Here is a 12693-nt window from a genome sequence, read left to right as displayed (position 1 = left end):
TCTCCTCGTTTTTTATTTATGGACATCAATACCCTTATTGCGTAACATTTTATAAATATTTAAAAGAGGTCTATTAAGGTTTGATATCCACTTATAGTCCAGCCCGTGTAGTCATTTTATAAGCAGATCTATTTCTGTTTTATAAGCTATATCGTTTTGTTTTATAAACGGAGCACTTCATTTAAATGGCTTATTGAGTCAATGGTTTTTTTTTTTTGTTTGTTTGTTTTTGGAGGCACCTAATAAAGCTATCAAAACCAGTGTAGAGGCTCTGCTAGTATCTGCTGTGACTTCTCATGGTTTTGATACAGATGTAGAGCAGATGTTGAAGACGCATACGGAGGAAGTCCGAGAATCGGAGGCATGATGTAGCACATATGATTCTGTCATGCTTTACCAGTCGATCTGTCTATGATGGCTGATAAACTGCAGTCAGATTTTTGTCTGTTGACCAAGAAGCAAGAAGCAAGTGGAACAGGTGTTTAATACATGGATAGAGATTTCAAAAACAAAAAGAAATAACTGCTTGTGTGCGTGGACTGTAACTGATGTCAAAATATGATTAATGAATTTGTAAACCCTCTGTACTGTTTCTCCAAGTGTGTAATTTCTTATCCCAGCTTAAGCTTGTTGTTGACTCAAAACAAATCAAAATATCCACCACGACATTCCATAGCTTGGTGGACAGCCTGGATTGTTTATGTTGTGTTCAGATCATGTGTTAAAGCTCACTTTATGACATAAAATATCTGTCCTGAAGACGTCTTAGAGCTGCATGAAGCAAATCAATAATACAATTTAAATAAATAATATTCACACAGCCGGCTCTTTTGTTCCTGCTATGCGTTTCGGTGGCTTCATGATAGTATGTTTAGCACTGGACTGGAAGAGACTGGCTCTGATTAAACTATCAACTGAGACATGACGATATGGACAAAACCAGTATGAGACATATGGAGAGTATTATTGCCTGACTGGGATCCAGTTTGCGGTGGTGCTGCATAGTTCTTCTCTGTTCTCGGATGACTACTGAATTTTGTTATCCAAGCATTTTCCTTTTTCCTTCTCGTAGAAAAGGTCCATGTGAAAAGTGTTTTACAGTGAGCTTGAGTCACTGTAGATAATCACCATCATTGCTCCCTAATCAGACCCTTGATTATTTTACAAGGCTTCTACACAGAGATGTTTGTTTGTAGTCCACTTTACTTTGTGTACCACTTTATCAGTTAAAATACCATCAGCCGGTAGACATTAGGTCTTCACATGGATACTGCTGACAGATAAAACTAAAAGTTCACAGACATCTGTTTTCAAGTTATTATTATTATTATTGCTGCGTCTTTGTAGAGCAAGTTGACCAGGGTTCTTTTGAAGTAATCATAATATTATATTTATTTAATAAAATTAAAATATATGATATGGAAAACTGATGCTTGAAACACACCATTTAGTGTGAACAGAAGCGCATCGTTGGTTTAACTGCTGGTCGGTGCAGTATTTTACGGTGAAAAATATGTTTGTCTTCCAGCAGAAGAATTATCGTTTTTTTTTTTTACAGTAGCTAACTCTCCACTGCAGTTACAATCCATCCATGTTATTGTTTTTGGTTGAAGGCAATGTATTTTCGCTGTGTGGAGGCAGTGGAATTCTGAAAAGGTCCCATGTTCATGCAATTATGTCTGTTTGATTAGAAATTGTGGTACTGAATGTTTCCCTTAGTGCTAATTGTGATGAGGAGAACGTGAATGTTTCCTCAGCTGTAGATGCCATCTGGATAAAGTCTCTTTTCATTGGAGCACTCATCAAAAAGCTCCAGATTTAGTATTTCTAAAATGAGTGCCTATGGTTATAGCTGAGTCTTAGTGTCCACATTTTCAACTAGAAAGGCCTTTATTAGCAGTTAGTGTTCCCATCTTGGAGTTGTTACTCCAGGTACTTTTTACAGCAAACAGTACAGCTGCCATACCTGTGTCTGTTGTCTTAAAGGCCTGTGGTTAGTTTGCATAACAGGAGACTACAGTTTTTGTCCATAAAAGGTTTCCTGTGATTCGTAGTTGAGTTCTACTACAAAAGTATTGGCTTTTAAAAAGCTTGTGGCGAAACAAAAAAACATTTAGCTGTCTACCTTACTAAAAGTAGCTTTTGAAATTAACTTGTAAACCTGGAATTGATCTGATGGTGAATATGTGCGGTTTTACTACTTTGCTCAGTTTACCTTTTATTTGACAGTTTGGATTTTTCCCAGTTACATCTGCATTCTCTCTCTCTCTCTCTCTCTCTCGCTCTCTCTCTCTCTCTCCGTCTCTCTCTTTTGCCTTTTCACTCTCTAACAAACATTTATTGTAGTCCAGGTTTTTCCACTCCAAGGCCACACAGCCATCGGCGTGTTTTCCACACTCATTGCTCATTTTTCTTGTCAGTCTTTTTTCTCAGTGCTGTGATTCCCTCAGATGAACAAACAGGCCTTTCAGTTTTCACTTCTAAACATTTTCATTCCAGTGGCCTCGTTTAGCCTTGACTTTGCCCTGGATGAGTTGCTGGTGTATGTCTGGTTGTTGCGCTTTTTTGTGCACGTGTGTGTCTTAGGATAGTTGAAGACTTGACAGACTAAGTATCCATTTCCCTGAACTTTTTTTTTTTTTTTTACATTTACAGTCACTGTCATCTTAAAAGGTCGGATTCTCGGCATCAGTTGAGGTTTTGTGACTCATTAGATATTTGGCTCTGTTAGCCACCAAGGCTTGAAATATCCATCAATAGTTTTGTGTTTTTACTCACTATACCATATGTTACATTTATGGTAAAGTAAGTAAGGAAGATTTTGAACAGCTTTACTGGCATTTCAGATGTAATTGACCTTGAGATAATATATGATTATTGAATTATTGTGATCAGCCGTGCCTTAGTATCCGGCCTAATGAGGTCTTTAACAGAATTGGGTTATGTAGTGAGAGACTCACAGGTGACAGGTATAATATTTCTATTCTATTTCTCACAGTAAAGGAGTATTTAGTCATTTTACTGTAAGTATGCATGTCTTATTCATTGACTTAACCATTACTTCAGATTTTGATAATTAGTTGCTCAAATAACTAACTCAAAGACAAGATCATGCAAATAATTTGCATTAAAAGAGTGATTTTATTCAAAGTGGTATTCAGGTGCTTGAGGAGAAGCAGTGGACAGCTATGTAAATGACATGATGATTAGGGTGATGTGTGAAGAACATAATGATGTTCTTGACCATCTTTTTAAATGGGTCAATTAACAGCAGAATTGCTGTAAGCTTGAAATGCTCTTCTACACAGGCTAATGGGGAGGTGGGGGGTAATTGGAAGGTGGGGGGGATGATGACAGGAGTAAAGTAGATGACAAAAAGCAAAAGCTGGGGGGAGCCCTGAAGTTTCAGGACATTTTTGTGTGTCTGTGTGCATCTGTGTGTGTTTTGGGGGGAACTGTGAGACGTGGCAGAACGAGGCCAGGCCAAGCAGCAGATCTGTTCCATATGTTTCTGAGTGAGAAGAAGAAAAAGACAGGAAGACAGTGGAAACGTGTGTGTGAGAGAGATGGGTGTTCATTTGTAAAGCCTAACTATTCAAGCAGTAAACCCTCTGCAGCATTAAGATATAGAATTTTCCTGCCACATGATGCCGGAACATTGTTTATCAGTGTCAGGTAATGGTGGATATGAAGACGGCAGCTGCCTGGTGTTGAGTTTCTGAGTCTGCAGGGAACTGGCTGCTGTTTAACACTCGCCTCACACAGAGACTGAGACTGAGTGGGCAAATAAAACAAACATGACCTGGCACTCCTTCACATTGATCATTCCTTTACGTGTGTCAGCCATTACAGGAGTATGCTTATTTCTGTGGACCATGGATGAATAAGAATATTTTTTGGCCCCAACATAAATAAATGACTAGTCTAAAGAATCTCAGGGACTCAATGTTTCTAGGCAGTTGTTAAATTACCTTATTTCTATTTGCATAACATTAACAGTTTGTTACATGAAAGGAACCGCTGATAGTCCACAAAGCAATGAGTGTTGTAACCAGCAGTGCATAATTCCATGAGGAAATCCACTTGTCATCTTATCTTCAATCGTTGGGCAAAACTTTGTAGCATTAACTCAGAAAATATTTGGTGTTGAATTGATAGTCCCAAAATACCCTGATGTAATGTGATTTGTTTATAAAAAGTGAAATCTTAAGAGTAAATCAAATGTGACAAATCCTTCTGTCTTTATCTAGAATAGAACTGTTTCCAAACACCATCAGACTGAAATGCAAAGGGTTTCGCCCTTTATTCAAACCAATCTCAAAACCTCTACTGACATCTGCAGGTGGAGATGTATAATTATTTCTCTAATTCTTTCCCGTTTCTCAACCGCAATACCTCCCCCTACAGCATGTTTATAGTATGATGTGATTTCTTTGTGAAATAAAATCGTTTTAGATTTTTTTAATTAATTTTATACATAACACAAGAAAGATGGAATTATTGTTTAGAAAGAACAATAATAACACCTGGTGGTCAGGAGACTAACATCCCTCCATAAATATCAGCTAATTTAAATCGACTCAGTCTGGTATAATTTGGAGGGAAATTATAAAATAATTTTTGTGATAAAAAAAAAAATCATCTGTGGAATAATTTTGTGATGCATCTAGTGGATCACGAAAAAGGTTCACCCACATTAACACCCACGAGCTGTTGCCAAGAATTAAAAAGTAATTGTCAAAGAACCCCCCATATGAATGTCATTGTTTAGCAATCTACTCTATATATCTGTCTTTAAAAAAACACGCCTTGGCTGTTGCCGCAATTAAATGAAATAAATTAAATTAAATGTAATCTTCTTTACTTACTTACAATTCCACATAGCATGATGAGATAGTTCTGTTGTGACAACTTTTACTTAATTAAAACCAACAAACCAACGATGGAGGTTTATCAGGTTTATTTAAAGACAATAAATATAGCACCATTTTAGATGATGGAAAAAAGTAAACAAACAAGGGCACATTTGTGTACTTGAATACTGTATCATCAACAGTTACATCAAAAATGGTTCCCATTGGTTGCTATAGGCTATTTAAAAATTGAACCAGTAACCTCTTTAGTCCGGCAGAGGGACCTCTTACATCATTTTATAATCCAGTCTAACATTCTAAGGGAACAAAATTACATGCAATAGATAATAGAAAACATCCATGTGAAGACAGGGGCTGAAAGAAACCAGCATAATCCAATGACTGTAGCAGAAGAGGAAAAATGTATATTTCTCTAACAAAAAAAATCTTATTTTTACAAGACAAAAAAGGCACTAAAATTGTTTTCACATATTTTGCAACTCAAGTTACTGGTTGATTGTGCTCAAACGTAGACCATGGTAAGGCAGTTTACTCCTTAAAATATTTATGCAGCACAAAAATAAGGATGATATGACAAAAGACATCTTATATGAATGTAAATATTCATGCAAGAGTTTGATGTAATAGTCCTTAAAAATGCCGCTGTTCATGTTGTAACCTTCCCCGTTCTACCAGTAGCTAACTCCTGCTGACTCTTTCTGTGTGTTTTTAGTTTGTGGTTCCATTAATGTCACCAGATCCAATGTCCAGACTAGAGTTTTGTTAAACAAAATTTGACAAAATGAAAATGTCTTTGGAAATTTGTGGAATTTTATCTATGACAGTTATTTCCAGTTTATTGTTTGTATGGTGAAACAAAAACGTTGGCAGTTCTTCATTTTTATTATTACTTCAAGTTCCTCTTCTCCGTCTACTTCTTTCTGAAGTTTCCGAGTTGAACACCCCTCCGTCCAGTCACACAGCGGAAGGCAGCTGGCTGCACGTCCCAGTATTTAACAGGGTTGGCAAACAGACTAATGGCTGTGTACAAGTTCTTCTTGACACTGGACCCAATGGGACAGAAGTCATTGACTCCAACACTGCTGATTTTGTTTCCATGGAGGAAAATCATCTGAACAGACAAGACACAACAGGTTTTCTCAAGTGAAAAAAATCAATGATTTACACACGCACACAAACAAACAGGGATGTCTTACCGCCACCTAGTGGCCATAAGCTAGAAATACTTAATAAACGTTAACACAAAGGATTGCTGGTCTGATTGCATTATAGAAATGTAGCCAAATTTGGAAAATATTGCTTGTCTGTTTCTCTGCTTCCAAATGGCAAAAATTAGTACCAGTTTGGTTACAAAGTTTGTACCTTACCTGGAGGTATCGCAGTGAGTTCAGGCCAGGTGGGACCTTTTTTAGCCGGTTGTTGTCCAGGTGAATTTCACGGATGTTGGGGATGCTTACAAGGCTGCCATTTTCCACAAACTTGATCTGGTTAAAAGCAAGTCCAAGTCTGTAAAAATGGGAAAGACTGGTTAATTATACTGTTAATAAAATGTGCTGCATAGACAGATGAAAATGAATTCCACATGGATTTATGTTTCTAAGATTTACAAAAAATGGGGTAGGATTCTGGTTAGTCTTCACCTTTGAAGGTTTTTGTATCTGATGAAATCTTCTACCTCCACCTTTGTGATCTTGTTGTAGTCCAGGCTCATTTCTGTGATGGAGGATGGGAAGTCTAGAAACATAAAGATGTTGTTAAGATCATAGAAGAAGAACATAGCAGATCTTAAAAAAACAAACATAGTTTATAGAATGACTGTGATTTATAATTTTACCTTTTGGTATGGCATTCAGTTTGGCCTCAGCTATACCAATGTATAGAGTTGATAAGCCATTGAAAGCTCCCAGTTCAATACCACTGTTAGCGAGAGGGTTGGCCCCCAGTTCTGTGACAACAATAATCCTTGTCATTATTTCTAATACTGTACTGTACATTATACTCTTAAAAATTCGACATAATATTAACTGTTAACCTGCTGGTAGAACACATCACATGACAAGTAAAGGCTTTTCTACCCAGTACATGAAGTTTCCTCAGGCCCTTGAACGCATCTTTCTGGATCCTGTTGATCTTGTTTTCGTGAAAGCGGAGCTCAATGACGTTGGGAGGCAGGTTAGCAGGGATCTCAGTCAGCAGATTGTAGGAGAGGTACAACAGTCGGAGGTTGTACATGTTTTTGAAAGCTTTAGGATGAATCTTAGATATTTTGTTGTTAATCAGGAACAGGCCCTGTTGTCAGAGGAAGACATCCAAACGTTTTAGTTATGAGAGCCAAACAATATGTTGATGCATCTTCTGTTAAAAAAGAAAAAAAGATACAAATTCATGCTTGAACAAAGAAAACTTTTGGCAGGGTGTTACTTTACAAGTCAGCAATTATATTTCAGACTTCATTTTTAAACACGTGTACTTTTTATCATAAAAGATTGATAAATGACTTGTCATTGACAAATGGTTTTCATAGCTAAAATCTGCTTCATATCAAAGTAATTATTGCATTATGATACACAGTTATACTTAGTTATTTCACTGGTTGAATGCCATGACTGCAGATTTTCACAATATGTTGCGATACGGCAGTTGGGGACTTTGATGTAATTTATTTCCAGATGCTAAACAAAGAATTAAAATGGTAGACAGACTCTCCAGTCGCCTGTATCCTGTGCTCTTTAGCCAAATTAAGTCAATTTTATAAGATACAGAATTGTATTTGTATGTGTTTTTGTTCACTCCACAGATTGTCTTGGCTTCATGTCTCACAATTCACCAGACATCTCAGTCCAACGCCCCCTTAAGATTGCATGCCCGCTCACTCAATTCATTTGATGATAAATATTTTCAACTACATGAAGTATGAGTATTTGAAGTATTTGCGTTCTTTAAACATTTTTCAGTCAGTTGTTTCCATTTGTTGGTTCAGGTCTGGTATTTTACAAATGCCAAATTAAAAGACATTTGTATGGTGTTTGTTCTGTCCCCGCTCTATTCTGCAGTACCTTCAGGATTTGACAGGATGACTAAATTCACATTTCCTGCATGAGCTGTGACTGGAACTGTTTCATCACAGCAGTGGATTCTTGTCACTCTCTGTTTTTTTCTGGACAGCCATAACCACGTGGTATTTAAATTCATGTTAGGAAAATACTTTGTATTGTAATGTGTGCAACGTTCTGAGCAATTGTAGAAAGTCTCTTACATAGAGCTTGCTAAGGCCCTTAAAGTCATTCTCATTGATCTCAGTTATATCATTGTTTTGGAGATCTAGTAACACAATCTCTTCAGGGATCTTCTCGGGAACAGACTAACAACCTGTGGGCCAAAAAAAAAAACAAAAAACATATACTTTGATTAGAGACTGAATTGAACTAAATGGAATGAGGTGCATCTGCTTCAACTAGAAACTCATAGGTGGCTAGACAAAGTGTTTTTGATCTGAGTACCCTGGTCTGAGCACTGGACCACCCTGGGTGAGCAATGGCAACCCGGTGGGCAATTCTCATCTTCTTCCTCAGAGCCCTCATCCTCATCACTGTCATCGTCATCTTCTTCATCATCGTCGTCATCAACTGCATCAGCCATCATGATGTCGTAGTTTTTCATAAACTCCATTACGTTGACTGGCTGGTACGGTTTGGTATTGCCTAATGCCAGCAGGCAAAGCAGAATGAAGACCCTCATGTTTTTTTTTTCCTGGTCTCTGAAACTAATTAGGGAGAGCTGTGAAACAAGAAGGGAGTTGGGTAAACGCACAGCAGAAATACTGTAAATGACATAGTACTGAGAAAATCTGTCACATTGATGTTTGTTTTCCACAAAAAACTTTCAACATCTAAAATAAGTACACTGAGTGAAACACTACACTCTGCCACTACACTGCACAACACTAGGATATAGAGCATTTCATTATTATTCGTTGGTAACGTTTTATTGCCTCTTCTTTGGTTTGGGTATATTTTAAAGTCAAGTCTAATTCATATTGTTTCTTGTGAGATAAAACACTCAGTTGTTTGACTCATTATTTTTAATTAATTAATTAATTAATTTAGCCTCTATGACAATAACTGGACTCATATCAGTTAACACCACGTGTATATTCTCAATGGTAAATAGGATATCTGATTTAAAAGTATTCCTGTGAGCGAATATGAAGTCTATATTATGTTAACTAAATGTACTTGTTTGTGGTAATAATTCCTCAAATTGTTTATATTGGAGTTTATATTGACTAAATAATCAAGTTCCATTCAACGTTTGCACCGCTCTGGCTCTGTATTCTCACTTGGCTTGAATGTAGATGAGTAAAGGCAGGGATGGCGAGAGGAGTTTGTGGACTAATTGGAGAAATTGTTGGCTAAAAACATGGTGGAAGCCATTTTATTCGTGTTGTCCACCGGTAGAGTGGTTGCTGCAATGACTGTTACCATGCATTGGTCCTGTTGATGCCCGGGGCTGCTGTCTGCCATGGTCTAAGACATTACGCAACACAGTGTCACCACCTTCTCACCTCTGACTGACATCGGTGCTTCAACAGAGAGGCTACACACTTACATGAATGCAAAATATGTGTACTAAAACTGAGAGTTACAATTTTGGATTACATTTTAGCTGATGGTATCCTGGCTGACAACTCAAACAATAAACTGGAGCACTTAGCTAAATCTGATGCATATTATCAGATTAAAATGGCCATGGATAAACATTCATTACCTTAAATGTAATTGAATCTAACAATACCACAGCTACTCTGATGTCTTTATAGATCGTGTGTATAGAAATGGCAGAAGTTCTCCTGAAATCATTACCACCACTTCCATGGTAACATCCTGCAGTACATCTGGCATGATTCATACTCCTGTTAATCATTTTCTTATTCTTTTGTATGAGACTTAACAGCCCAACTGCCTGTTTATAGATTTTAGGACATAAAAATTATAGCAGCCTTGTGTTCATCACTGCTGGGATTCAATTGCAATTCTGCAGTTATGATTTTATTGCTAAAACAGCACAGTAGGTAAAAGGAGCCGTTTACAGTTCCTGAAGTGATCACTTTGTTTAAGTGCTGTTCTTTTTTTCATTGTCATTGTTTCCATGAGCCTCTGAAAACATCTCCTGGAAATGAGCTCCTGTCGCCAAAATAAATGTTTTGCAAGCTCTCACCTATTCTCCATCTGTGGTGATTCACAGAATGATTTATATGTCTTCCTAAATTACATATTCACAAAGCCAACTGAAAAGAGAGAGGGGGGCTCAGCTCGTCTGGGACTGTCTGCTTGTATGCTTCTGGCAAACTTCATGGATTCTAAACCCTCAAGATGAGTGTTCACTCGACCCACAAGTATGTGGTGGTGGTCGAGGATCCTGCAGTGACAGCAAATACCTCCCTTCACAGACCCTTCCCCTGAACCCAGACTCTTTCTCATACACACATGAATACATAGCGTTTTAATAATTATTTTGTATTTTAGTTCTAGACATAATTTCTGCATTATTGCTTTATTTTATGTCATGGAATATTTCTGACTATTAAGTCATAAAGTTTTACATAACTCCAGAGACATCCAGTGCAGACAGATAGACTTCTGATGTCTATAAAATCAAAACCAGGCAAAACTGACTTCAACCCCTTCTGCCCCCAAAGGACTGACATAAGTGACAGTCAGATTTGCAATGCTTCATCCTATTAAAACCTCACAGTGTTTCAACTAGGAATTATTAAGTCTATATGCTTTTCCCTGCGGTACAGTAAAAACCTCCAGATTTTCGAAAGCCAAAACCTCAGACAAAATCCATAAATATATTGTTTGCTGACCAGCACTTTAAAACCCAAGTAGATCAAAGAAACAGTCGTAGTAAACAAAGCAAAAAGAGAAAGGGTTTTTCTATCGAGATGTTGCATTTAATTTGTCTTTATAATGTTAAATTTATATAAATGTATCATTGAGAATTCTATACTGATCAACTCAAAATATATTTTCTATTGATACAATATTTATTTATTTGAATGTGAAAGCATTAAGCTTTGAAGATCTTCATTTAATACTGGCTTTAAAATTGCAATCATAGCAACAAAATTGCTATGATTGCCCAAACTCCCGTTAGGAAATAAAAAAAGACAGAAAATCATCACTATTGATGCTCAAATTCAAAAGTCAAATAAAAGTTATTCTAGATCCTTTTAAGCATTTGTTTGTAATTATGTTATTAAAACTAAGTTGTTCTGAATTTCCATTCCAGCTCTAACAAATACAGTCTTCCCATCAGAAAAGAAGAAATAAAAATCCAATAAAACAATGACTTTTAAAGAACCCAAGAGTAGTCTGGCATATCCAGGCTCCACAAAGATGTTGTGTTCTTCAAAAAAAAAGGCATCCCAAATTCATCATGCAGGAAAGACATTTTTAAGCTTGCATCATTTTCTTGGTAAACAGTCCTGGTTGTGTCCTACCTCTGCCGTCAGGTGTGTTTGTGTCCTGCTTTAAACCCCACACAATAAGCAGAGCAGCAGCAGGGTCCAGCTGGAAGGCTGAGGGTTGGAGCCTCAGTCAATACATTTCCAGTGAACAGGGAACAGCATCACCCTCTCTGAGAGAAAAAAAAAATTGCAGACCCAAAACACCCCCCTCTGACGGAAAACCTCCGCTGTAAGGGTGAGAGGTTTAGTTTCAGCTCAGAGCTCTCAACTCTGAGATCACACCATCTGTACGTCCCAAGGACAAGATGTGAATAGACATTGTTGGGACGTTAGTCATGTGCTTTTCATCAGGGGCTTTAAACTAATGCCAGGACTGTTAGGTTTATACTCCTGATATCTTAATATAGAACACACTGGTAGGTCTGTCGCCTCTCCTCCTTCATGGCTAGTTGCCATTGGTCAATTAACATGAACAGTTTTACACTGAGACCCGTTGGCACTGGGTTGAACAAAGAGAGTGGGGCAGTTGAACCAAGAGGGTGTTGCTTTTCCTCAATGAACACATTAACAGTTGGGATGGAGAGGTGCTGACACTGCCAGGAATCTTAGCATAATAGCAGCAGTCCAGTGTTCAAAGAATTCCCAGACGAAAACTGACTTGCCTAAACAAAGACCCATAGCTGCAGCGTTGATTTACTGTGTTTTAGATACACAGTGATGAAAGTAGCTACTTTAGATCGTTTTTTTCTGTTATAACTGGTTGCAATCCTAATAGTCCACAAAGTGATCTTCCACCCGTTTTTTTGTTTGATGGCCTTCCTCCCACAAGCCTTTCCCGTTTGTTTTGGGTGTTTGGGTAAAGGGTGAATTTAAAAACAAGAAAACAACTGTGGAACTTAATCAATAGGCCACCCTTTCACTGTTACTGTGTATACCTGCAATGATATTGGCAAAGAAATTTAAAACAGAAACCAGCTATTTGAAACTTTTGCACCTACTGCAATGTAGCGTTTCGACTCAGCTCTCCAACATAATTTTTATGTTGTCGGTCAATTGATCCTTATTGCTAGAAACAAATCTAGAAACAGCTGACATTGTCTTGTCATTCACTGAATCATTTGCAATCCCTAATTTTACATAAGAAAATTGAGAATCCTGGGAGAATATTAGCAGTGCCACCTCTATTTTATTTATATTGCATTATGTTCTCCCCGTGAGTCAACATTGGCATGACAATAAAGTACTGGGCTTGAGCTTTTAGGTTTTAAGAAATAAAAAAAACTACCTCCCAAGAATGGAAAAGCTAACACAAGTTTGGTCCCTCAGGGGTCCATGTGTTATATGCTC

At 37.5% G+C, this 12693-nt stretch overlaps 2 protein-coding genes across 2 annotated transcripts in view; one reads left to right on the top strand and one right to left on the bottom strand.

Annotated features, from left to right (window-relative positions):
• Positions 1-12693, top strand: part of cenpp (centromere protein P) — a 50941-nt gene that overhangs the window by 18503 nt on the left and 19745 nt on the right. The gene's annotated exons all lie outside the window — the stretch shown is intronic.
• Positions 4950-11833, bottom strand: aspn (asporin (LRR class 1)). The gene is given in 8 exon segments (XM_008320700.3): positions 4950-5985; positions 6242-6380; positions 6515-6608; positions 6709-6819; positions 6950-7163; positions 8131-8243; positions 8375-8651; positions 11380-11833. Coding segments are annotated over 7 exon segments (1110 nt in total). The 5' UTR covers positions 8613-8651; positions 11380-11833; the 3' UTR covers positions 4950-5784.

The sequence above is a fragment of the Cynoglossus semilaevis genome, chromosome 11, assembly GCF_000523025.1.
Source record: "Cynoglossus semilaevis isolate Cse_v1.0 chromosome 11, Cse_v1.0, whole genome shotgun sequence".
Lineage (NCBI taxonomy): Eukaryota > Metazoa > Chordata > Actinopteri > Pleuronectiformes > Cynoglossidae > Cynoglossus > Cynoglossus semilaevis.
Note: the sequence above shows the minus strand (reverse complement) of the source record. Positions and strands in the feature narration are given on the sequence as shown.